The 25,042-nt window shown below is 52.0% G+C and overlaps 1 protein-coding gene across 3 annotated transcripts in view; it reads left to right on the top strand.

Annotated features, from left to right (window-relative positions):
• Nucleotides 1–24,794, top strand: part of MORN5 (MORN repeat containing 5) — a 29,715-nt gene extending 4,921 nt beyond the window's left edge. For 2 of the 3 annotated variants that reach the window (XM_042913145.1, XM_042913146.1), the window contains exons 3-5: nucleotides 439–550; nucleotides 4,195–4,326; nucleotides 24,591–24,794. In XM_042913145.1, coding sequence (XP_042769079.1) covers nucleotides 439–550; nucleotides 4,195–4,326; nucleotides 24,591–24,670 — 324 coding nt within the window. In that variant the 3' untranslated portion in view covers nucleotides 24,671–24,794. The remainder of the gene's footprint in view (nucleotides 1–438; nucleotides 551–4,194; nucleotides 4,327–24,590) is intronic. The other variant, XM_042913147.1, reaches the window with a different exon arrangement.
• Nucleotides 24,795–25,042: the final 248 nt, after the last annotated feature.

The raw sequence follows: 25,042 nt of genomic DNA on the forward strand, positions 1-25,042 counted from the left end.
ATCCTGGGGATTCCTTCAGCGCTAAGGCAGCAAAAGCAGAACGTACATGTTTGGACAAAGGGCTATGACTGATGGCCATGACCTTTTCAGCTACGACTGAATGTTTACTCTATGCCAGGCACTGTGCTAGATGCTTTGCCAGTGCTATCTCATTGAATCGACCCTATGACATATATATTCTTATCATGCGGTTTTGCAAATGAGGAAACCAAGGGCTCGGTCATCTGCCCAGCATTGCGCAGTGAGTTGCCACATTTTGAGTGCCAGTCACAGAGAGCCCAGCACTGTCGCCATTCCTTCTAATCATCACAGCCATAATGGCTGTGATAGTTATCACTTCTCTTCTGCGGCAATAAGAAAGCCACCTCTTCCCTTGACATCCGTCCTTCTTGGCAGAAGGGCAGCCTCATGCCTGCGCGCATGCTCCTTGTCTTCCAGGGCACGTACACCTTCTCGGACGGGCTGCAGTACGATGCCGAGCACTGGCATTACTGTGACGGCTATGACCGGAGGTTTTACACCGAGATCTGCAATGGCTTGAAGCCTGCAGGTACCTGGGCACCCGCCTTTTTCTTCACACCCAGACCGAGAGGGGAACGAAGGACCGTGGCCTATTGAAGGAACCCAAAAGAGAGGAGGCATTGAGCACAGGCCGCAGGACACAAAAGAGCCAGGTTGTAGAGCCAGAAAGACCAGTCCTCACATCTCCGCCGTACCAGCTAGGGACCACAGGCAGGGCGTTCACAGTTCTGTGCCTCAGTTTCTCTCCTGCGAAATGGGACGATAGCATCATCCACCCCACAAGTGTGTTGAAAGTAAGATAAGGCATGTATAGGGTTTATAGCAACGTCTTGCTCACGGTGGGCGCATGGTCCATCTCAGCCATGTCATTCCTAGAACCAGCTGTAGCACAGAAATCGAGCAGCACCGAAGGAGCACGAGCTCCGTGTATCAAGTGCTAGCTGGGGCTCTCCAGAATCTCCAGATGACCCTGCCATGCCTGCCGGTCTGGTCCCATGTTGTATTGGAGGAAGCCGAGGCCCAGGGGTCCAGACATGCTTCCCAGGAGCGGAGTTCCCAGGGGGCCCAAGTCTTCCTCTCTGCATTCCCTGTATCATCAGAAACCGTGCTCCGTCACGGAGGGTTACATTTGGGCCTAGACTCTGGACTCAGAGAGCAGCCACTTAAGGGGCTCCTCTGTGTCTCGGGGGCTTGTGCGAGGTCCGCTGCACCTCAAGAGCATAGTTTCTGACACGGCTGAGACAATGCATCCAGAATGACACGTGGGACAGTGACTTTTCAAATTGTAAGAATAAATCCTAACTTAGGAGATGATGGGGTGTAGTTGACTGAGCCTGGAGCTGGAAGGTCTGGGTTTGAGTCCTAAATTCCCTGTCAATAGCTAGATGAGCCTGTGCAAGTCAGCCTCCATGAGGGCAGAAACCTCCAGAAAGCACCCAGGGTGGAATCAAACCTGGCTCAAACCGTGGCTATGTCACCTTGAATCAGTTAGTTGATCAGGTGAGCCTTCTCTCCCTTTGTCTCCTTTGTCAGCTCCTCTCCCCACCCCAGTTATTAATTTGGGGGTTCCCAGGGCTCTCCGTCCTTAAGCCCTATTCTGTTCTCCTTCTGTACCCTATCCCTAAACAAGCTGATTCGCTTCTAAGCCTTCATTTATACCATCAGCTTCCAATGGAAATCAAAATCCCTGAGCCCTGGGTTCCTGCAGCCAACTTCCCCAACACCTGTGTTTGTCATCCCTCACTTTGTCTACACTGAACTCGTTACCTTCCCCACCAGCCCCTTCTCCCCCGGTGATTGCTCCCTCAGAGACTGTCTCTCCGGCCCACCTAGATGGGCTGAGTCCTGCCTTCTTTCCCCATGTACAAGCAGCTACCTGGTCCTGTGGATTCTACCTCTTAAATATATTCATTCATGTGTTCTTCACATAATCCCTTACCCGAGATCTAGGTTTGACTCACTCTGGGCCATTCTACACTCTGCAGTCACTCTACCCTCATCTTTGAGGAACATGACTGGGATTGACACTCCCCTGCCCCCACCCCCACCACATACTCTTCAGTGCCTCCTCACTACCCTCAAGATAAGGTTCCAAATTCTTAAAATGACCTGCATTCTCTCGCTCCTGCTGCTGTCCCCAACCTCATCCCACACTACCTTTCTTTCTTGGATAGTCTCTCTTCCTTCGCCATACTGGCTATACCTCTATTCCTTGAAAAGACCATGATCTTTCCTACTGTTCCCTCTGCTGGGAAGCTCTAACCCCTCACTTCACCCCGAGAACTCCTTCTCATCCTTCAGGTTTCAGCCTAATGCCCCTTAGCCTGGGGTTCCTTCCCTAAATTCCCAGCCGAGGCAGGGTCTCCCTGTGGCATACTGCAGAGCAGCCGTGGCTGTGCCCAGAGCTCTAACATGAGTGCACAGAGTCTCTCTTCCCAAGTCGACTGAGCTCTATGAGGGCGGGGGGTCAGTCTTATTCACTGATGTGTCCCCAGTGCCTGGCACGTTGCTGAGCACACAGTAGGCATCAGAAAAGGGTTACACAGGGAGGATAATACTGACTTCACAGCAGGGAGAGATGGGGGTGTGGGAATTAAGGCAATGACATTGAATTTCCTGAGTACCTACTCTGGGTCAGACACTGGCTGGACCGCCGGGGGCCTGAGAGCAGAGGGCACAGTCTCTTCCTACCAGGAGCTGCCAGGCTAGATGCCACTTAAGAACCTTGTAAACGGCTCCTCCTGGGCTAGTCACGACAGGGCCTGGACTTTGTCATGGGCTCATCACCCTGACTGAAGCCTGTAGGCAGAGAGAGAGCCCCTGGCCACAGACACTCAGCTGCCACATGGAGACACTCAGCTGGTTTTGTCAGAGGTGGGGCTCGTAGGCAGTGCGGTGACCTTCCTGGCATCCTTCCTTCTCCTCCAGCAATTCCCAACACAGCAGCTTTATCCTAAGTACCCACTGCCTTCCCACGTCACTGGGAACTTGGCAGAGCTCTGCGACAGCCGCCTCTTAGCCTCAAGGGCGGGGGGGTGGGGGAAGCTTAAGGCTGCCCCTCCTCCTCGCTGAGTATCTGTGAGACGGCACTGGCATGAGGCTCCGGGGAGAGAATGGCTGGAGAGTGTTCGGCACGGAATAAGTGCTCCGTAACCGTTAGCCAATAATACACAGAGGGGTTATCCTTAACCAACATAGGAGCAGCTGTGCACAGGACTGAACCCACCCCCCCCACCCCCACCCCCTGCCACGAGCCGTGAACATGGTGCTATGCTCGGTGGGCATCCAGCCCTCAGTCCAGAGGACAGGGAATTACAGGAAACACACATTAGAAAGATCCCTAGAAGTTATTTATTCCAACCTTGCACCCATTACTCAGGCCTCAGCCTTCCAAGATACACAACACGCAGGGCAGTGTGACCTACAAGGTGCACCAGCTCCTCTTGAGCTCCTGGTGGTTTGGACGCCCCTGGTCCTGTCAGCGGTGCCCGGGACATCAGCGGATTAACCTGTAGGTTTCACGGCCAGGTTTCTAGCTGCTTCCTAGCTGGAGAGTCTTGGGCAAGTTACTTGACCTCTTTGAGACTCGGTTTCTTTATCTGAAATGGGGCCACTGGATGCTGTGAGAATTAAATGACACTGGCAGGAGTTAATGAATTGCCAGGCACAAGATAGTCACTCACTAAATGGCAGCTGTTGTGGTCATTTTGGTAAGAGTCAAAATTCTGCATTCCTGGATCCTTGCCCACCCGACGCATTTCTTCCTACGGTTCTCCTTACATACGCCCTGCTCCACACGGTTTCCTGAGTGAGGCCTGATGACTCATGCCTCCATCCTTCTGCCAGACATGCCTTTCTGTCCACATGGCTGACTGTGATGCACCCTCACGGTCTCTCTGCCTCCACAACCTATGCCCTTTGGCCTGGTGTCCCTAGAAATGGAGGATGGGGTCAAGGAAAGAAGTTGCGGGTCTAGTCACCAAGACCCTGCTCACAGAGCCGTTTTCAGGAAGCTGCTCTCGGGCACTGCTCCTGCTGCTCTGAATCGGGAGTGTTCAGCCCAAGGGCGGTAGCAGATACTCACATGAGCAACCAGCCAAAAGTGGACGTTGGGGAGACCAGGTTTAGATTTGGCCTTGGTAGTGAGCTGATTATCCACTGTATCTTTTCAAGGGATCTCTCAAGTCACCAATATGGACCCGCCTAGAAAAATCCCTGAAGGCTGTTACGATTGTGGAGATGGCTTCTATGACCCAGTCACAAGGATAATCAAAGACTATAGGAACCGCTTTTTGAGAAATGCAGGTATGTTCATTCTGACACCCTGTGGCACATGTTTTCTCTCCTCTCATTTACCCATAGGTTTGTGCATATGTGTGCACACACCTGTGTGCATTTGGTGAGAAAGAAACTTTTGCTGATAAAAGCCAAAAATTATTATCTGTTTCACAATTGGGAGTTCTTACGGATGACAAGTCTATACGATACAGTCATAGAATGAGGCAAAGGACACTTGTGGTTAACTGTGACTGCAGATAAGCATAGCACGGAAAGGATTAAAGTACATATTTTTGCGTGCTTCCCTTTGACTCGTATTTAATGAACACTTACTAAACGCTAGACACTACAGGCACCAAAGCTGGACACCAACCCCCTTCCTCATGGAGCTTATGTTTTGACAGGTAGCAGACAAGCACCAGAAAGGGTTGATCGCATCATGGAATAAGCCCAGTAAAAGGGGAAAACGTGGCCCCAGATTGGGGCAGGGGGAGAGGCGAAGGCGGGGAGTCCCAGGGAGGTGGGAGGGATGCTGTGGGAGCACAGAGAAGGGATACCTCATCCAGAATTGGAAATTCAGAGGGTTTCAAGAAGGAAGTGACAGCTAAAATGAGACCTAACGAGTAACTGGGAGTTGGCCACAGGGCATGGGGAGAGGCTTTCCAGAGAGGAAATAGCACAGGTAAATGTCGAGAAGGTGAATGATACCATGTGGTACCAGAATGCTGGCTGGCGCCCTCAGCCATGGGAGTACCTTGGAGGATCCAGGACCTCAGCTGGTGAGCGGACACGAGCTGATCAGACTTATGGTGACCAAACTCAGAGGAGGCCAGTGTACAAGTAAGGACACTTTCCTTTAACATGGTGATTCGGAACCTTTCACTTTCCTAGAGACACAGTCCCACTAGGAATAACAAGAACAATGGACCCTCTTCCTAGAAAAATGTGTGTGCACACACATAAACATGCATATGCACACACACACACACACACACACACAGTCCCACTAGGAATAACAAGAACAATGGACCCTCTTCCTAGAAAAATGTGTGTGCACACACATAAACATGCATATGCACACACACACACACACACACACACACACGCGTGCACATTTTGCATATAGTCTTAAGGAGTACTTCTTAAGACCTGGGTCAAGAAACCCTGCTCTAAAATCAGAACGAAACTTCCAGGGAGACCAGGAGGCCTGGGCTGGCTGATGAGAGCCAGCAGGGAGAGAGCCTCCTCTCCCTACAGGGGCATTTACTCAGGGAGTCAGTGGTCGTCAGAAAGTTGCCTTGTGGTGCTGAAGTAACAGTAAAGGGAATGGTCAGCTGATCTTCTGGCTGAATCCTGGAGCGGAAATAGCGCTACCCCACCGGGGGCTACTGCGGGGAGCGTGGCAAATGTTCACATTCCACGTCTCCTGGCAGTTTGCTTTAATGACTTCCCATTTGCCATTGACAGGGTAGATTCTGTAGAACACTAATTCTCCTGGATGTTAATAGGCTCTCTATGAAGTTTCTTGATTGAGTAAGCTAAAGAGATACTGAGTGAAACAATGCTCAACAATTTCATTTATTGAAGGGCTTCTCAGGGCCATTAATATGCTAATATACTTTGTACTTTTCCTTCCCAGCACTTATTTCAACTGTAATTAAAGCCTCATTTGTGTGATTAATTGCTTGAACGTCTGTCTGTTCCACTAGACTGTAAGATCCATGTGAGCAGGAACTCTGTCTCTGTATCAGGCAGGGTCCAGACAGGAGGACAGAGTGAACTTCGTATCAGGAAATTAGTTAAATAGATATTGGAGTACTGAAAGAGCATCGAGGTGACAGAATAAATAAATAACTGCAGGGAGCGACTACTACCTCAAGAACTGGGGGAGGAGCCGGAGACTGGGCTATTAGAACCTAGAGGGTCAAGAGAGGGCCCCCCAGAAGCAGCAACCCAGACCTCCGGGGAGGGGCCGCTGCCCAGTGGGGCTTCTGGAGAGAGAGCCATAAAGCGGATGGTAGGATCCCGGGGAGAACTGTAAATTGGAAGTGAGTTGGGCCGCATTGCTGACATTGACACTGACGAGCAACCAGCAACACAGAAAAGAGCGTGTTCCCCTCTGCCTCCACGTGCCTGGCAGCATCTAACTGGGGGCCAGCCGGCAGAGCACAGATGTGTCCCACAGCTCGGTCCCGACTGCAAAGTGAGAATAGAATGGTAGGTTTGGAGCTGAGAGTTAGCAGCTCGGTCACTGGCACAGTCCCGACACCCTTTGGTTGTTGTTTGGCGTCCATACTTACTCTTCTGTCCTACAGACGTAACACGTTCGTGCCCTTCTGTGTGACTCCTTGGGAGGAGCCTCCATACAAATGCAAAGATGCTCTGCCTTTCTTCCTAAGGGGGGAGTTCCTCCCCCCTCCCTCTGGGGGAAGTCCTGGGGATGAAGGGCGATTGAGCAGGGGTGAGGGGGACTGACCACCTGGCTGGGATATAGGGTGTCAGTCAGGAAAAAGGTATCCTAAGTGATAGGTCTTAAAGAATGAGCAGGGATTTTGTTAGCAAGGATGTTGGGGAAGAGCATTCCATGTAGAGGGAACAGCATATGCAAAGACACAGAGGCATAAAAAAAAAGGCATGGCATGACTAGGGAATCAGAAATTGTGGTTCCCAGAATCCTACCAAGCCATGCTTGGTAATAAAATTGAAAATGCATCATGGCACAAACAGAGCACTGAGGATTTTTAGGGCAATGAAGTTACTCTGTATGACACTACAGGGCTGGCTCCGTGTTGTTATACGTTTTTCCGGCCCCGTCGAACGTACGCACCAGAGTGAACCCGAATGTAAACTTTGGATGACTATGAGGTGTCGGTGTAGCGTCCCCAGAGGCACCCACTCTGGTGGAGAATGCTGACAATGGGAAGGCCACGCATATGTGGGGGCAGGGGGTATACACAAAATTTCTGTGCCTTCCTCTCAATTTTGTTGCGCATCTAAAACTGCTCTGAAAAAAACAATAGCCTTTAAAAATGCATCCTGAGAAGGGAAGGCCATTCTTAGGAGTTTTGGAGAAGGATGGACACCGATGACTGGTCCACAAACACTTAGTGGTTAGTTGCCATGGCTCTGACTCTGGGTTAGGCAGCATCATAGAGTCTTCTCTCAGGGAGCAGGAGAAACCGACAGTAAATCAGGGTTGCCACAAGAGAACCTAGTAGGTCCCTGGAGGTCAGGGTCAGTGGGCCAGCAAGGTTTCCCGGAAAGAGCAAGATCTAACGGGAAGCCTAAACAAGAGCAGACACGTGCAGCAGGGTTGGGAAGAGTGTTCGAAGCAGAGGGAACAGCACGTGCTAAGGATAAGATGTGGGAGATCGCTGCCTACTTAGGGGCTACAAGTGGTTTGGGAGCATGAGACAACAGTATGTCCAGGGAAGAAATGTAAGAGAGGAAGCCCGAGGGGTGGGAAGGGGAAGAGCAGTAGGGGGAACAAGGGAAGGGTAGTGTAGTAACTGATTCATCATTTGGAGAGATTTCTCTGGTTGCATATAGGGAAGGGGCCAAAGGGGGTAAAACTAGATCGGAAAGATGGCGAGATGGCGAGAGAGGAGCACCTGAAGGGTTTCGGGCCCCCGTGCTCTGTGCCAGAGGCCCAGGTTCCGAGTCCGGGCCCAGCTCTCGGCCTGCCTGCTGGCTGACCCTGGGCCAGTGCCTTCCCTCTCTGGGCCCCTTGCTCTTCATCTGTAAAATGAGGGGGTCAGGCTGGATAATTCCTAGGGTCCTTCCAACCTTAAGAGTCTGTGATGGAGGAGAAAGGTAGCCAGGGAGTATTTTGGTCCTGATATTATAGGACAGATCGAGCTTGGAGCGTCCTGAAAACCACTAAAAGGAGTCTCTGCGTATGGCCACCTAGTCATTACCTTTGACTCACCTCACCCTGCCAGGGACTGATCCGGACTTCTGTCCATCTCCTGTTTTCTCCGGGGCCCTTTCTCCCCTGCATTCTGGTCTGCCCCCATAAACAGTGCTTCCTGTTGGCCTCCTGAAGGTACAGGGCTGCCTGCTGTGCGGACCTAAGGTGGTGCCTGAGGCCATCCCAGAATAAACAGAGTGGCCCGAGCCACTGCTATTACGAAGTACATGCCACCTTGGCTGGGTCAGGGCCGGGGACGCTCTTTTTATAAGAGGTCACAGGCTAGGGCACCAGCAGGAGGGTCGCCTTTGGTTCACCCTCGGGCCTCTCTGGAAGGCCCTGGCTCCTTCCCTGCCTCGCACTGGCTTCACCCCCCAGACCTGATGGGAAAGTCCTAGCCCGCTGAACTACGAACCATGCCTGACAACCCCGGGTTTGCTAGACTTGGGTTTTGAGAATGCCTTTCTTACCTGGGGAGGATGTACCTGCTCGCTGGAATCGGATGAGAATTTAAATCTATCCTTCCACTCACCAAAAAGCCTTTGAGTGTCCACCGTGTGCCAGGCTTTGGGGATCTGAGCAGGCAAGCGTTCTCTCAGACTGTGGCTCTCAAACCTTTGGACCCAGGCCCACAGTAAGCAGCAACGTACATCACAACCCAGTACACACAAACACACACACATTTGTATGTATTCTTTGTACACATGATGTACTAGGATATTTTCTATTTTAATTTTTTAAGTTTATTTATTTATTTTGAGAGAGACAGAGGGCAGGAGAGGGGCAGAGAGGGAGACAGAGACTCCCAAGGAAGCTCTGCACAGTCAGCGCAGAGCCTGATGCGGGGCTCGAAGTCACGAACCGTGAGATCATGACCTGAGCAGAAATCGAGAGTCGGACGCTTAACCGACTGAGCCACCTAGGTGTCCCTATTTAATTTTTAAAAATCCTGGTTGCTAGGCACTGAGTGGATTTCACAACCCTCGTGAAGTTTGGGACCAACCATTGATAGATCGTTGTCCTAAGCAGCCTTCCCTGACCAACGTCCTCCCGTCCCCTCTGTCTCCTGCTCCTTTGGGTTAGGTGTCTCTCTTCCATGCCCCACCAGCCTCCCTAACAGCACTTAGCCCATAACTGCGGAAGCATCTTTATTTGGCTAGCTCCCCCGCTAGACCAGCAGCTTCTTGAGGACAGGGACCAGGTGACTATGTCTGATTTATCACCGGGTCCCCCAGCACCTCACATAGGTCCCCAGACTTGGAGCTGATTAAATGTTTATGGAAGAAAAGCAGGTGGGCAGGCAGGGGACCTGCCTACAAGCCCCTCATATTCTTCAACAAATTATACAATATTCAGTCCCCGGCACGTAACAGACAACTTATTATCGTGAATAGTAAAAACAATCCATTGTATTTCTCCACACCTCCCAAGTTTTCAAAGCTGCTTAAGCTTTGAAAAGCTTAAAAGCTGACGCATCAAAGGTCTCAAAGCAGCAACCCTCTGGCCCAATCTGGTCTGCATGGTCTGTGCTTGGCTGGCCTGTGTACCTACTTGGGGCATGTACCGCCCAGGTCCCCACCACTCCCTGCTGTCCGAGCCCCAGTGGCGTCAGTCATTTCTGGTGCCCACCTTAAAGCTTTTGGGCTCAGGAGCACTGCATCTCAGGTGGACTTCCCACACATCCAGTGAGCTGGGAACGCGTGTGGCCTGGCGTTAGGGAACTAGGTCTCCAGTAGTGAATGGCAGACGACAGACTGCTGGAGGTGAGGCTGGATGCAAACCCGCTCCCATCTCACTGCAGGTCCGGTGGTCTTCCTATGCACTTTGCTGCTGCCTTTGTTGGGACCATAGAACCATAAGAGGTAGCAACTCAATGCAGGCAGTATTTCCAATCAATACAGCAGACACGAAGCAAAATAGAGACGGAGCTAGGACTTGCCTCCCACGGGAAACTGGGAGAGGTCAGAGAGAGAGCCTGGTGTGGTGGTTAAAAGCCCGGGATCTGGAATCCACACCTCTGGCCGCCCTCTGGTCCTGGATCCACCACTGGCTAGCTTATTCCTTGTCTCCTTTTGGAGGCTCAGTTTCCTCGTCTGTAAAATGGGCCTTCTAGTAGTACTTAATCTGGAGGTTAGGGAAAATGAGATTGACTGTGTAAGACATCTGGCCCAGTGTTCGTGTCCTGTGGTTGGCGATTGTGACTGGTATCATGGTGATTACTGACTCAGGCTGGAGGAGAGGGAGGCCCTGGGATTTGCTGAGGTTTCTCTGGGTGCTGGAGAGACAAGGAGGCTGCCAGGAGAAACGAGCCTGGATGTGCCACATCCGTCTGCCTCCTTGGGGGTTTTGCTTGGGAAACGAAATACTGCCGAAACACTGGGCCCTGCAGGCCCTTGATTGTGGCCTTTAGAGCCTCCCGGCTCATCTTTCACCGTCCTGTCTCTTCCACCCCATGTTCCAGCTCAGCCAGACGAGCTGCTTCCACCGATAAACACACCTGTGTTCTTCTTACCTCATGTCCTCCCCCAGCCCAGGATGCCCTTCCCCCTCCTCTCCACCTGCCACGGTCCTCCACACCTCTCTGTGGTTGGCACGTGACAGGAGGCCATGGAAGAATGGCATGGGACGCTCCCGGAACATCCACAGCTCAGGGAATGTAGGGGACCCTTGCCAGCCCCTTGCTAAGCACCGTACCTGCTTATCTCCTCTGCTCTTTCCTGTCATCCCAAGTGGGTCATTCTTAGAAGCCTCGGTTTGCAATGAGGACTCCTGGTCTTAGATAGGTTGATACGTTGCCCCCGGTCAGACAGCCAGCCGGTGACAGAGTCGGAGACGAACCCAACTCTTGCCCACATTCTGTTCTTCTTGGCTTTGTGTCCTGGTTTATTCTTTACTCGGTCATCTCCCTTCCTTGACAGAGCCGTGGCTCATTCATAGTTGTTCCTGCAGGAAGCCCAGGCCCTGCCCCCCGCTGGAGCTCTGCAATGTTCCTAAATGAACGAAAAGGTCCATTGTAGAGTCTTAAGACAAAAACACCACCGTCCCCAAAGTGAGATGCTACGTTATTTGATAAAGGGTCCTTTACACACTGTGGGCCAATAAGGAAGCATTCGAAGATACTGGGGATAATTACCCTTAATATGGTGGTAAATTGGGAGATTAACCCTTACCCTCCTCCCCGTCCCTGTCATTCTGCTCAGGAAGGATAAGCCAGGGCCACGTTAGCGGTTTGTACGTGTGTCTCTTCGTGTGGCTGTGGCTTGCCTCCACGTTACTGGTAGGAATCATTTGCAAAATAACTGCACCACTAATCCTTATTCCCTCCCCGCAATTAATGACGCCCCATGCGAGTGTCTCAGATGAAAGGCACATTATTAATATTCAAAGGAAAAAACCCTCGTAACCATTTTAACATATACAACTAACAATGAACTAAATTTGCTTTGTGGAAGACAGAGAGTGAGCATCCCAAATTAGTTTATGTAAAAGCTGAAATTCTTCCCCGAAAGGTCTCAGTACCATCCTCAAAGAATATCCTGATCATCAGAAATGCCGTCAAGATTCCCGCCAACATTATCCCCTTTGTTGTCTGAAATGTCGAATCAAGCACATCTGGCAAATGTCCTAGAGCTCACAAATCTTTCAAACAGCGTATAATTCCCAATGGTTAAAGAGATAACGCCACCGCTTAATCGTTCTGCTCTTCAAAATAGCACCAACTTTCCCTCAATCAGAAACAATGGCCTTGGCTTCTTAAAAATATCACATACCAGTGATTATTTGCAGAGAGGGCCCCTTTGCGTTTGAACCTGTGGGTTCCAGACAGAATTCAAAATCAGGATCACAAGCCTCATTTGAATGTGTGCTCAGTTAAATGGACAACAGGGGGAGGAGTATGAATTGGGGTCCAAAAAAGAGACCTGGTCTGTGTGATCTGAAGTCTTGGGGAGGTGACGGCTGGCTTCCCCCTCACGCTATGGTGATGCGGTGAGCCGTGACATTGACTGAGCATTTACCGTGCCCCAGACACCCAGCTAAGAGAGCGGGGAGTGTTGCCGTGATCCCCGCTTGACAAGTGCGGAAACGGAGGCTCGGAACTGAGGCTAGAGAATTTCCCCCAGGAGATGGCAGGAACCAGGATTCACATTCGGGCTCATCTGCCTCCAGAGGTTTTCCTCTTCTCCCCACTTTACCAGGCCAGCTCCCAGGTCATCTGTCCAAAGAGGCATCGGTGAAAAGCTCCCAAACATTGTTTATCTACTTCCCACCCGCCTTTAGAAGGGTTGCAGAGCGAACACTTGGTCTTCCAACATTCCTCTGGCATTATTTTTTTTAACTTTTACTTATTTTTGAGAGACGGAGCATGAATGAGGGAGGAGCAGAGAGAGGGGGAGGCAAGAATCCAAAGCAGGCTCTGAGCTGTCAGCACAGAGCCCGACGTGGGGCTTAAACCTACAAACTGTGAGATCATGGCCTGAGCCGAAGTCAGACGCTTAACCAACTGAGCCACCCAGGTGCTCCTCCTCTGGCGTTATTAAACAGTTAAAAATTGGAAGCATCCCAGATGTCTAAGAGGAGGGAACTAAGTAAATAACACAAGGTGTATTCTTATAATATACACAGCGCAGTCACTAAAATGGCAGTCAAGTAATGGATCCACTGAGATATGAAGGTACCTTATTTTATTTCTGGAGGAAAAGCAGGACAATAAAAACAACCAGCATTTCCTGAGTGCTTCCTATGTTCCAGGCACCGGTTTGAGCATGTCGCGCCATTTATTTTATTTTGTTTCATCTAATCCACACGGTAACCCTGTGAAATGGTCGTCTCCATTACTCCCACTTTGCGGATGGAGAAGGCGAGGTGAAATGCTTTGCCTGAAGTTACACAGGCCTGGAACTTGACCCCAGGTCTAGCTGACTCAAAGCTAAAGATGGCAACTGAGCGCGTTCTGGAGTTTCCTAGTGAAAGGAAGAAAGAAAGAAAGAAAGAAAGAAAGAAAGAAAGAAAGAAAGAAAGAAAGAAAGAAAGAAAGAAAGAAAGAAAGAAAGAAGGAAGGAAGGAAAGAGAGAGAAAGAGAGGGAGAGAGAGAGAAAGAAAGAGAAAGAAAGAAAGAAAGAAAGAGGAAGGAAGGAAGAAAGAGGAAGGAAGAAAGAGAAAGAAAGAGAGGGAGAGAAAGAAAGAAAGAGAAAGAAAGAAAGAAAGAAAGAAAGAAAGAAAGAAAGAGAAAGAAAGAACCGGGAACCTTCCTTGTGACATGGCAGTGGTGGTCTTTTCCCCCTAAGATCGTTCTCCGCCCACTTCTTTGCTCCAAAACTGGCCAAAGAGCAAGACTTTCAGGGCCACGGACAAACCAAGACTAATTTTGAGGCCACTGTCTTCACCTGACAGGTGAGAAACCTGGGACCTGTGGAGGGTAAGTCACCTGCAGGGCCTGCTCAGCCCACGAGTGGTAGTGTCCTGCCAAGGCCCTGCTCCCACTGGCAGCCAGACCTCCTTCCACCAGCCAGACCGCGGCTGCCTGTCCACGATGCTTCTCCTGTGGTCTCGGCAAAATGGCCCAGTGAGTCTCCAGCACAGGCCCTCCCGCCGTCATCTCTCTGCGACACAAAAGGCAATTTGCCCAAATGTTATAATCACCTGGAGGCTGGCACGCAGGGGCATCCCTGCCTTATCTGTGGTATTGTTAGCAGCGCCATAATGACAGCTTTGTGGGGGGATAATATCACACTTGTAACTGCCAAATAAAATGCCTGCACAGATCACACATCCCTGCCAGCAGACTCGGGCATCTGCTTTAAGCAGAAAGGGGAGGAAGGGAAGTGATGAGCATTGAAAGCCTCTCCTGGGCCAGGGATTTGCCACATCCTGATCCTTTGAGGAATATATCATCACCTCTATTTGGCAGCTGGGGAAACTGAGGCTCACTGACGGATGCAGCTAGTAAAGGAAAGACTCAGAATTTGAACCCAGGCCTCTCTGACACCAGAGGCCCTACTCTGGACTAGGATAGGCTGTGGCCTTTTCTGAATCTTGAACCCGTCTGAGAGCCAGTCAAAGCTATAGAACTCCCCAGAGACATACACGTGAACCCACCCACAGAATTTTGCCTACAGAGGGCGGAGTCAGCTCCGGGGAGGTCTAGGCTCCAGGACTAACAGCCTGCCTGGATTACTGCCTCTCCCTGAGCTTCGAGAATTGCCCATTGCCCCCTCTGTCCCCACCCCAATTCCAAGGGCCCTGGAAATTCCCCTTCCAGCCCTCGTGCCCATCAGATTCTGGTAACAATAAGTCCCCCACCCCCACAGCAACCTCCTGGAGGCATCCAAAGGACACAGCTTCCCCTTCCGTGGCTGGAGTCATCCCCAGGGTTGGCCAGCGTAATGGTTTGTTTTGTCTCCTTTAATAGAAGTGAGAGCAAGGCCAGAGCCCAGGGGGCAGGACCTTCGTGTACCTTCCTCAGCCCAAGCTCTGGAACTTGAGGCAGTTGGCTGAAAATTCTGCTTGACCTCCTGGAAAAGGATGCAGGTTTCCAAGCAGGGCTTTAGAATTGGACCGTCAGACCCCTGCTCTGCCATCTATGTGATCTAGAGCTCGTCTCTTCTCTGAACACTGGTTTCCTCCTCTGAAAAGTCTGGGGAGAATAGGACCCTCCTTACAGGGTTGTGGTGAGCATTACTGAAATGACACAGGGGACACAGCAAAAGCTGTGCCTGGCCCATGAGGAGCTTAAATTACTGCAGGGTGATTACTCACACCCTGGGGTGGGGGGGGAATGTTGACGGTGGGGGGGTCCTAACTCCATGCCCAAAGGGAGGAGCTGGCATCTCAGAGGCTAACTGTCCTCTGGCCTCCTCCCACCTGCTTTCGATGTAGATTTCAAGACTGGGCTGGAGGCCTGCAGGTCCCAGGATCTCTCTATCCAGCCCTTGGCATCATTCCTCATCCTCATCATTTCTTATCCACCTGGAGCCCAACACTTCTACGATTCCCCCCAGGCACGGGTCTTCACCGACCCTCTGCTGATACCAGGGTCTCGCTGGGGAGCCAGACTCTGCGTCTGCCCCTCCGAACCAGCATGGGGCGGGGGAGGAAGCCGAGGCATGCACAGTCACAAGATCTGGATGGGTGCTGTCTGGACAGAAGCCCAGGGCCTTTAAGGAGCCTAAGTGTACAAAAGACTGTAGCGGACCTCCTACCCCTCAAAATATAGTTCAGAAATCAGAATCACATAAACCATAAAATAAGTGTCTGGAAAGAAGTCCAGCAAAATCTGTATTCCTATGGGGTTTATGTTCATGTTTAATTCGAAATGTCACATACGAGGTTCTTTCTCCCAAACACTGGGAGCGCCCCTGTTTCACTGCTTCCAGGAGCCAGAAGCAGTGTGCCTGAGGAGCTGAGCACCAGCGTGCCCCAAGTGTAGTTGAGATGCTGTCCTGAAAAAGGTGGTGTTTGGCTAGGTCTTAAAGGATGGGAGATGGATTTTGCTGATGGAAGGGAAGGAACAAAGCACAGAGATGCAGGGACACCGGGTGCTCCAGACGGAGCACCTGAGACTGGCTCTTGCGTTGGGCGACAGAGGAGGAGTCAAGGGAGGACTCCCTCAAGTGGTGATGGACAGACTGGGCTTTGACAGGTATGTAGGAATACATCCTTGCTGGGCATTCAAGGCGCGGGGACCCAGTGCAGGGTGGAGAGAGCCTTGAATGCCATCCTTCAGACAGTGAGGGCTAAAGGCATGGCAGTTACACAGACGTTTGTCAGGGAAGTGCGTAGTGGCCGAGGGCTGCAGGTCTGGTGATAAGACTTGGGTATGCCCCTGTGCCCACCCAGTGGCTGAGGGAGCTTGGGCAGACGACATCACCTCTCTGAGCCTCAGATCCTCACCCGCCAAACAGGGATAACAGTGACTTTGCAAGATTCCTGTGAGGATTGAGCTCTAGTCTGCTACTGAGTCCTGCAGATAACCTTGACACCCTGCTGGCTGCCCCCACTGGCAAAGCCTTAATTCAGCCCTTAGCATCTGCCAGCTGGAGGACAGAAGTCCCAACCGCCAGGCCTGTCCCCTGCACACAGCTGGAGAGCAGGAGTCAGAGCAAAGACTACAGGCCCCAGGCTAACTGAGTGACCTTGGCCTTGGCACATTGTTTCCCTGAGCGGCCTGTGTACGGTGGCTGGGCGTCATGAACACAAATCACAAATTCGATTACGGGTGCTTGAAAAGTGGGGCAGCAAGAGGAATGGAAATACAAGCTGTGGTGGTGGCTCGGCACCCTCCCTCCACTCGCTCACTGGGGATGTGGGGAGACGTGAATCTGCGGGTCTCTGGCCCCGTGTGCCTCCTGCCGCCGTGTGATCACCTTGCCACACACAGGATGATTCTAGTATTCAGGGATACGTATTTTTTAACCAGTTGTCTGTGCTTTTGGGCCTCGACAGCAGAAAGGACTCTCTCTTCCAACAGTGTCAGAATGCTAACTTCTCCGTGCTTACTGCGATGTCCTTCCCCAGCACGGGGCCTATCTAAGGGATTCCCAAGGGTCGTTATAGCTCAGGGCACTTTTCCCTTCAGCGGCCGAATGGAGCACCTAAAACTCCTACCTGAGACAGCACCAGCTGTGCCTACGACAGATGTTTACGAGGACTGCGTGCGATCAGGCACGCGAGGTGCAGGACTCAGCATGTAGCTAGCACGTGGAAATGCTCCCTAACTCCAGGTGGCCGTACCCCTGGGACTCCCCTCTCCCAGGCACAGCCCTAATCCAGCCCTAAGCCTGACTTTGGAGGCCTCACCCCCCTCATTTGAACATATTAAGACAAAATGTATCCACACCCCCACATTGAGTAGGTATTTTTTGCTGTTAAAACTTTGAAAGGACTTTTAAAACTTTGCTTGGCAAATTATTGGACTATTAGCCTGGCTGTGACTTCTAGAGAGCCGTGTGCATACTGGAGAATTCTTGCAAAATGAGGACAGCAAGCCTACAAACTGATTTCAAGTGTAATAAAATTGTTTTGATTTCTAAATTTAATAATTAAGCCTGAATGCATTAATCATAACATTAATTTCAGTTTTGCATCTTCTCTTTATTTTAGAGTCAGTTGTTCTCTCCAAACCTCTCACATTTGAATAGGCCTTGAAAAGCTGTGGGTGCTGGGCCCTGTGTCTCTAGTTCCCCAGGGGGTGAAGCAGGCTGGTTTAATCCACCCCCCACCCTTGACCCCTCCACCCACCCAGCCCAGAATATGCTCTTTTCCAGAGAAAACCAAGAGCGGCCCCAAGGTCTCCCCTCCTGCCCCTTGGCGGGCTCTGCCTGGGCAATGACCCCTTAGTCAATATTGGCCATACCATGGCCTTGGCCTCTGGCCACCAGCCCTGCCAAGCAAAGTTCAAAGCCTCTTTCTTGTCAGGAGTTGTGCCGAGGAGGAGGTGCGGGCGTTGCCGCCCTCACTGCGGGCCCTGGCTTTGCTCAGGGCCTTGGCCCTGCCCCACAGGCTCTCACAGCCCTGCATTTGCACAGAGGGTGGGGCCGAGCTTTGAGGGCGGCACTGCCCACTGGCTGGGGCGCCAGGGTTACCAGGCACCTCCCACCCCCGCCTGGAACCACAGTTCACCCAGGGGCCAAGTGAGAGTGGGTGATGACCCCAGGAAAAGAGGGTAACCCTCATGACATAGCCCGACACTGGACGAGCACTGGGCTGTCACCAAGGGATGGATGTGCCCCCTCCCTTTGCACCTGATCAAGCACACGCTGACTTCAGGTAGTCACACGCTGTCACTCACCCAGCCAGACACCGAGCACTTCAGGCACAGCCACGTGCACACTCACAGCGCACACCTATTCACGCTTGCACATGCCCATTTGTGGCCGTGCACACACAGCCCGAGTGTGGCTTTTGCACCAGCACAGTGAACCCTTCCCCTCTGCCCTGGCAGATGAAGTGGGGCGATTTATTTCCCCTTCGAGTCTCAGTTTCTTGTCTTCAATGGGGACGCCCTGTGTCACTCACTTCCCACAGAACCAGGCACCTCCTAGGTGCTCTGCCAGTGTGAGCCTCCTCCCCTCTCCTGAGGCTAAGGTGCCTGGTTTCATCTTGGTCCCCTCCCTTTCCCAGCGGGAGGGAGCTGCATAGCCACTGACCGCAGGTGTGCTAAACCCAAAGGCACGCCAAGAGGTAGCAGAATCCGGCTTGTGGGCGCCCGATAGCCCGCATCCGCCCATTTGCCCTCCCTGGGCTCACCTGCCTCAGCCTGCCCGCCTCACTTTGAACAAAAATCATTAGCTGAGCTGTGCTTCTTGATCCTTATGATGCTGATCCTTGTGTAAAGACCTCCTCCGCCTCTCCCCCCAGGTCCTCCCTTCATCCCCGCTGGGAACCAGAAATCCCAGGGTGTTCTGAGAGAGTCACTTAAGAACACTCTCTTGAAGGCATGCAGTTAGGGAATGAAGGCCCATCAAATGGTGACCATGGCTCCTACTTCCTGGGTGCCAACCTGCTGCCTTTCATCCTGGCTCTGCAGGAGGTCTGATTAAACCCCCTGTACAGACAAGGAGCCCAGCTCAGAGAGGGAGAGTGGCTCGTCCAGGTCACCCAGCAAGTTGGCGACGGGGCTCAGCAGTGGACCCAGAACTCCTTCCGGCCTATGCCGTGCTGTCGCGCGAACCCTGAAGTCTCACCTCGCAAAGACAAGTCGTGGCTTTCTTTCGGTTTTTGGCATTTTCTGAGTACCAGGCACCGTGCTAAGCACTTTTCAGGAATGAGCCCAAGTAAACCTCACAGGAAGTCTTCCAGCAGGCACTTTGTAGAGAAGGAAATGAGACCCAGAGAGGTGTGAGGCCACCTGCCCGAGGTCACAGGGCTAGTGGCAGCCAAGCTCCAGTGCCCGGGCCCTTAACCGCCATGCTGCCTCCTCCCCGCCAGCCATCTGGGGGCTCCTATTGCCCTCATCTGTTGGGACATCTTCAGGATCTCTTCTCTCCCTGCACCACGCTGACCAACGGATTGCACTGATGACACCCTCAGTGACCTGGGCCCTGCCTGTGGCCTGTGCGGGCCTGTGCCTCCCCGCACTGGGAGGCAGGCCCCAGGCCAGCCAGGGCTTTGAGCTTCCTCAGTGTGGTTGGTGCCCCGATATGAGCCCAGGCAACCCATCCTTCCTGTGCAGTGGAGCTGCTCCATCTGTGGCCTCAAGACAACCAAGACAAGAAAGGAATCAGCAGCCTTGGCCTTGCACTTTGGCATATCTGCTTTGCCCACTCAGGAGCTCCATTTGCTGAGGGTGGAGAAGAAATTCTTCCCCCTTTGTCCAAATCCCGCAGGGTAAGCCTACCGCTTTTATGTCCCCAACTTTACACTTCTTTATTCATTCGTTCACCATATATTTATTAAGTACTTTTAAAGTGCCCGGCCCACCCCCGGCTCTGAGGACCAGGAGTGCCTGGGTCACAACTGCCCCAGGCTGGCGTGGGCGACCATGAACCTCAGCCAGGGTCAGGGAAGGTGACATCCAGGCAGGGCCCGGAGGGGTGGACGACGGCCAGGAGGGCGCTGGGCCCAGCCACACACAGTCACGAGCGGCCTTAAGTCTGGAGTGTGGTGGCACTGAAAGACACCTGTGTTCACCAGGCAACTCCAACTTCACAGCCCCGTCCTGCACACATGGCCTTTAGTGTGCTGAGGCACTTCTTTGAAAGAAATCCTGGAGTCGACATTTATATTGTGTTTGTTTGTGTCACAAGCATTAATTTGTTCAATATACATACTTAAACCACGCTGCAATTTTTATTCTCGCATCTAGGCCTTTCTTTTATATACACTAAGGTCCCAAAATGGAGGGAGTGCTTTGAGAGGCCCTGCCCCTGCACCAGGTCCTGTGAGGAAGGGTGTCCCCAGCCCCGAGCAGCAAGTACACCGGCACAGAGGCCCTGCTGTGCACGCACACATGGCCGACTGCAGCACAACAGGGTGGCTGCATTTTGCAGGGCGAGGCAGGCCTGGGAGGGAGGCTGTCTGGAGAGCAGGAAGACCTGGATGGGGGGCCTTGAAGTCCAGGTGAAGGAGTGCGGAGCCTTTCCAGGAAAGGCTTCTCAGCAAGGGCGTTCAGGGTCAGATTTGGGATCTCTCTTGCCAAATGTTCCTTTTCTTCTCTATAAGAAGCCCAGTTCTCCTAAGGATTGGTGAGATTCCTCAGGGGGTGGCGGTAGGTGGGAGGGGGTCACAGGTGGCAGTGAGGTCACTTCTAGAGCTTCAGACCAGAATAAAGAAATTTTGCTGCCCCAAAGGCAGACAGACCTGAACCTGAAGAGTGTCTGAGTCAAGGCTTTGGGCAACACCCCCTGCTGGGTCTCAGTCCCCTGTCCCCCTAGCACTGGGCACATGGCGGCCACAGGATTGGCTCATCCATCCATCCATCCATCCATCCATCCATCCATCCATCCATCGAACAGATATGGACTAAGCACCTCCAATACTGCACACTTGTAATCTAAGCACTGGCAATACCACCAAACAAGGAGAGGAGGCTCCTGGTTTCATGGGAGCCCGCAGTTTGGATGGGGGACACCGACAACATACGAATAAACAAGAAAGAGGGGCGTTGCTATAAAGAAAAGAAAGTGAAGAGGGGACACAGGCAGTTACACTGAGATCACGGAGGAAGTGACATTCGAGCTGAGACCTGGGTGCCAAGAAATAGATGCTCAGGGAAAGTTTGCAAGTCAAAGCTACTCTTTTGTTGTTGTTTTTTTGCTCTCTTCCCGTGCTGTCCTGTAGGGAGGAGGTCACTGCAGCCCACACCTGAGGAGTGGGGAATTACGCCCCACCTCCTTGAGGGCAGAGTTTTCACGTAAATTATTTGGAACTCTGCTCAGGAAATGTATCTACTCTTCAATTTTTATGCATTTTTATCAGTATTTTAACGCTTACGCTTGCACTTTGGAGAAATTCAAGAGCCCCACTGGCATTTCTAGGAACCTAGAAATACTTTATTTCAGTTACCAAAATGTAGGAAATTAGCAAGGCATTAAATTGGAGGGTAGGAAAAGAGACTGTCTGTTTTCATCTTTTCTATTGTCAATACACATTAAGAAGATTTGAGAAATACCCTTAACAGAAGAGCCTCTCCCATCCCCCTGTTCAGAGATGCCTGTTAGTCACATTCAATGTATTATTTTTAATTTGTCTCTTGTGCACAGTTTTTACAGATTATACTGTCTATGTAATTTTGTTTCCTGCTTCTTCCCACCTTTTTTCTTTTGCTTTCTATCATATCAAAAACATTTCTATGTTGCTATACAGACTTCATAACTCTCCTTTTTCAATAGCTGCTAAATCACCGTGCCCTCTCCTCCCCCACCCTGCTACCAAACTTAGCATGATACCTGGCCCATAGTCTGCGTTTAGAAATGAGTTGTTAAATAAAGAATATACAACAAAATAATCATTCTTTTGTTTTAGAAACGTAGGTTTTTTCAGTTTTCTTGATTCCAAATAATACTGAGACAAACAGATTATTCCCTTAGGATAGCATCCCGCAGTGGAATTAATGGGCCAACAAGGCCAAAACTTTTCAAGATAAATGCACCAAACCAGAAATCTCCCTCCCCTTCCCCACTGAACCACCGGCAATTGTGCCCAGGGTAATAATTTACAATTGATTAAAGAGTTTGCGGGGTGTGTTTTTTTCCCCCATCCTCCCCCACCCACCCCGCTCCGCCGCCCTCTCCCCCTCCCCTCCTGCCAAAAAGGGGGGAAATTATCTGAGAAGGTGAAGATGTTCTCAGACAATCATATTAACATATTCCAACAATTGCAATTTGCAAAATAGTAATCACAACTCCCGGGATCTGGGAGGCATTAATCAAAGCTGCAGGTTTAATTCCATTTTAAATATTGATGAAATGTGCTTCGGCAGCCTCACCCTGGCGTGGCGGGGCCAGGGGAGCCTCGCGCAGCGCGAAGGAGGTGGAGGGAGGGTTGGTGAGCAGCTGCCTGGAGGGGAGGCATCTGTGATTCAAATTGGTGGCTGTGCCGCCAGGTAGAGAGCGAGAGGGGTAGTGAAGAGGCTGTTAAGTCCATTGCTGTCAATTTGTAACGATCAGGGAGGGGCCTGAGGGCTGGTTTAGCACAATAAACCCAGTTTGTCTGGTTTCAGGGGTTAGCACTGAAGAGCTTGCAGCTGCACTGATTCGAATAGCCCAGAGACTTCAGAACTGTAATTATCAACCAGGCTGCTCGCGGTGTGGCAAAAGTGGGCTTCACCAGCGCTTAACTCCTTGTGTGCCGCCGCTGTCCCCGCCCCCCCCCCGGGGTGGGGGTGGGGGGTGTTGACAGCCACACGTGGAGTCCCAGGCAGCCTCCCCAGGGGAAACTGAGGCCCACTGGCTGCTTAGGGAGGGCCTCAAAGGCCAGAGCGTGCCAGGCAGCAAGGCTCTTTCCTTAGGTCACATACAGAGAAATAGTGGGGAGGGGGCAGAGGAGGCTAGCTCTGCGGCAGCCTCGCCTACTCTTATCACATCAGCCCTGGGGTGGGCAGGCTGGCTCTGGAGTCTGATGAGCCTTGGTTTGAATTCCACTGGCTGTGGACGTGGGGCAAGGCTCGTCACCTCTGTAAAATGGGGTAACCTCCCCTATCCTGCCGGGCTATCACAAAGACTCAATGAGATGGGTGTTTGTAAAGCATGGAGCACAGAGTAGGCTGTCAGTAAGCCCCCATTTCCCGGATCCTGGGCCTGGTGCTTTCGCAGAAGAGGAAGGGGGCAGGGGAGGGCAAGGTTTGGGCCGGCCCTCCAGGTTTGAGCTCTCAGGGAGTGCCCTTGTTCCCTGGCTACTGCCATTTGAAACTGAGGAGGATGGGTAGTCCCAGGCTCCCATCCCTTAGGTGGGAGGCAGGTAAGGAGAGGAGACAAGGCTGTTCCAGTGTTATAGCCCTGAGGAGAACTGCTTGAGGGCAGGGTTTTGGGCCAATTCTCTTTGTCCCCAGGACAAGACACCGAGGGGTGAGGGTGGGACAGCAGGCGGGCTGTGCGGTGCTGTGAAAAGAACCCAGGCTTAGCAGGGAGTCTTGGTGAATGAAGTGTGTGCACGGATCCACGACCCACCACCCAGGTCCTAGACGTTCTCCCACAATCTGCGAAGGGGCGTGCCCAAGGGCGTTTGTCCCAGAGGCATTTCTGGTAACGGGAGGTGGGGGGGGGAACCCTTGGATGTCCACCACCGGAAGGGTGGATAATAAAACGTCACAGAAGCCACCACAGAGTATTAGGCAGCAATAGGAAGCAAAGAGCTAGATGTACATTTAGCAACAAGAATAGATCTTGAAAACGTAGCGTTGAGTGAAAAAAACTAAGACACAATGAAACTCACAGCACAATGCCATTTATGGTGGTAAATTAAAGCCACATTGGTACACAAAACAACAACACACACTTTACAGAGCGGCATGCGTTTTTAGGGACGTATATCCCAACATTAAAGTGGGTCTCTGTCGTGGTTGGGGGAGGGGTTGGGCGTGGGCTTGAGGGATAATGGGGGGAGATCAGTCCCCAAAGGGCCTTCCCCGGCCCAGAGAGAGGGCTGTGGTGTGCTGGGGAATAAAGACTGGACTTCACTCTAAGGTTTAAAAAACAGCACAGCCTTTGCAGTCCGACAAACCGAGGCTCCCATTCTGGGTTCTCCCACACACCAACCTGTGGCTGCAGACAAGTGACCTGACCTCTCCGAGCCTGCTTATTCACCTGTAGAATGGCAGGGTTACTGCTGTCAGGGGATCACGAGGGTTAAATTAAGGGACACCAATGAGTGTAGGGCCCACAGGAACATCGGTTCCTCCTCTCTATTGCCCACCGAAAGGACGTTGAGTCACCAGAGGTGTCAGGTTTTCCTGGGGAACCACGGGTTCTTAGAAGGGAACCCAGGGTTCCCTTCTCTGGGTTCTGGAAAAGCCAGAAAGGAAACAAAGCTCTGAAGGCTCGGGCAGCTGGCACTACCGGCAAGGCCTGGACTGGATGTTCTGGGGGTGCCCTCTGTGGGTATCAGACTGGTCACATTCCCAAGCAAGCTGCTGTCTGGGTGCCTGTCAGGGTTGCCCAGCTCAGAGTGGCCAGAAGACCTCATGCCTGCCTCTATCAGCACCATCCACCATCTGCAAACCCCTTTGTGTTCAATTTCCCCAAGACCAGGCATTTGTAGGCAACCGGAGGACTGTTTTAATGAAAGATCTGTTCCTTCCTAGCACGGAGCTAAAGAGACTGACCACCAAGGCCACCCACCCCATGCTGGAATGCACCGCAGTCCCGAGACCCTGTCTGCGGGTCTCCCAGGGCAGAGAAGGCCCAGCAGACACCAGGCATGACCAGCTCTTCCTCTTTCCTTGCAGATGATGATGAGCACGAGTGGATCATCAAGACGTGTCGCAAGGGTTGGGACGAAATCGTGGGTCACCGACCCAAGCTGTGAGCTCTGCAGCTGCCCCCATGAGAGGTCTCCTCTACACCGCTGGCAGTGGCTGGCCCTGCGGGCAGCCTGCGGTTGCAGACCCTGACTTTCGACCCGGGAATAAAGCCTTTCTGCACTCAGTGGCCCCAAGCGTACTTTCTTGAGACCGTTTCTTAGAGAGGGGATCCTCATTTTACCAGCACCAAAATCACCTGGGCGGAAGTGCAAATTAGCTATTTCCGGGCCCCACCGTAGACATGCTGGTCAGAGTCTCTGGGAATAGGGTCTAGCGATGTGCACTCCCAGCTGCATTCCCTGATGCACTCTTATTTCCCAGGTATTCCTCAACATCACCCCGAAGATCACATGTCAGCTGAAAACCAGAAGAGGAAG

This window comes from Panthera leo, chromosome D4 (genome assembly GCF_018350215.1).
Source record: "Panthera leo isolate Ple1 chromosome D4, P.leo_Ple1_pat1.1, whole genome shotgun sequence".
In the NCBI taxonomy this organism is placed as follows: Eukaryota; Metazoa; Chordata; class Mammalia; order Carnivora; family Felidae; genus Panthera; species Panthera leo.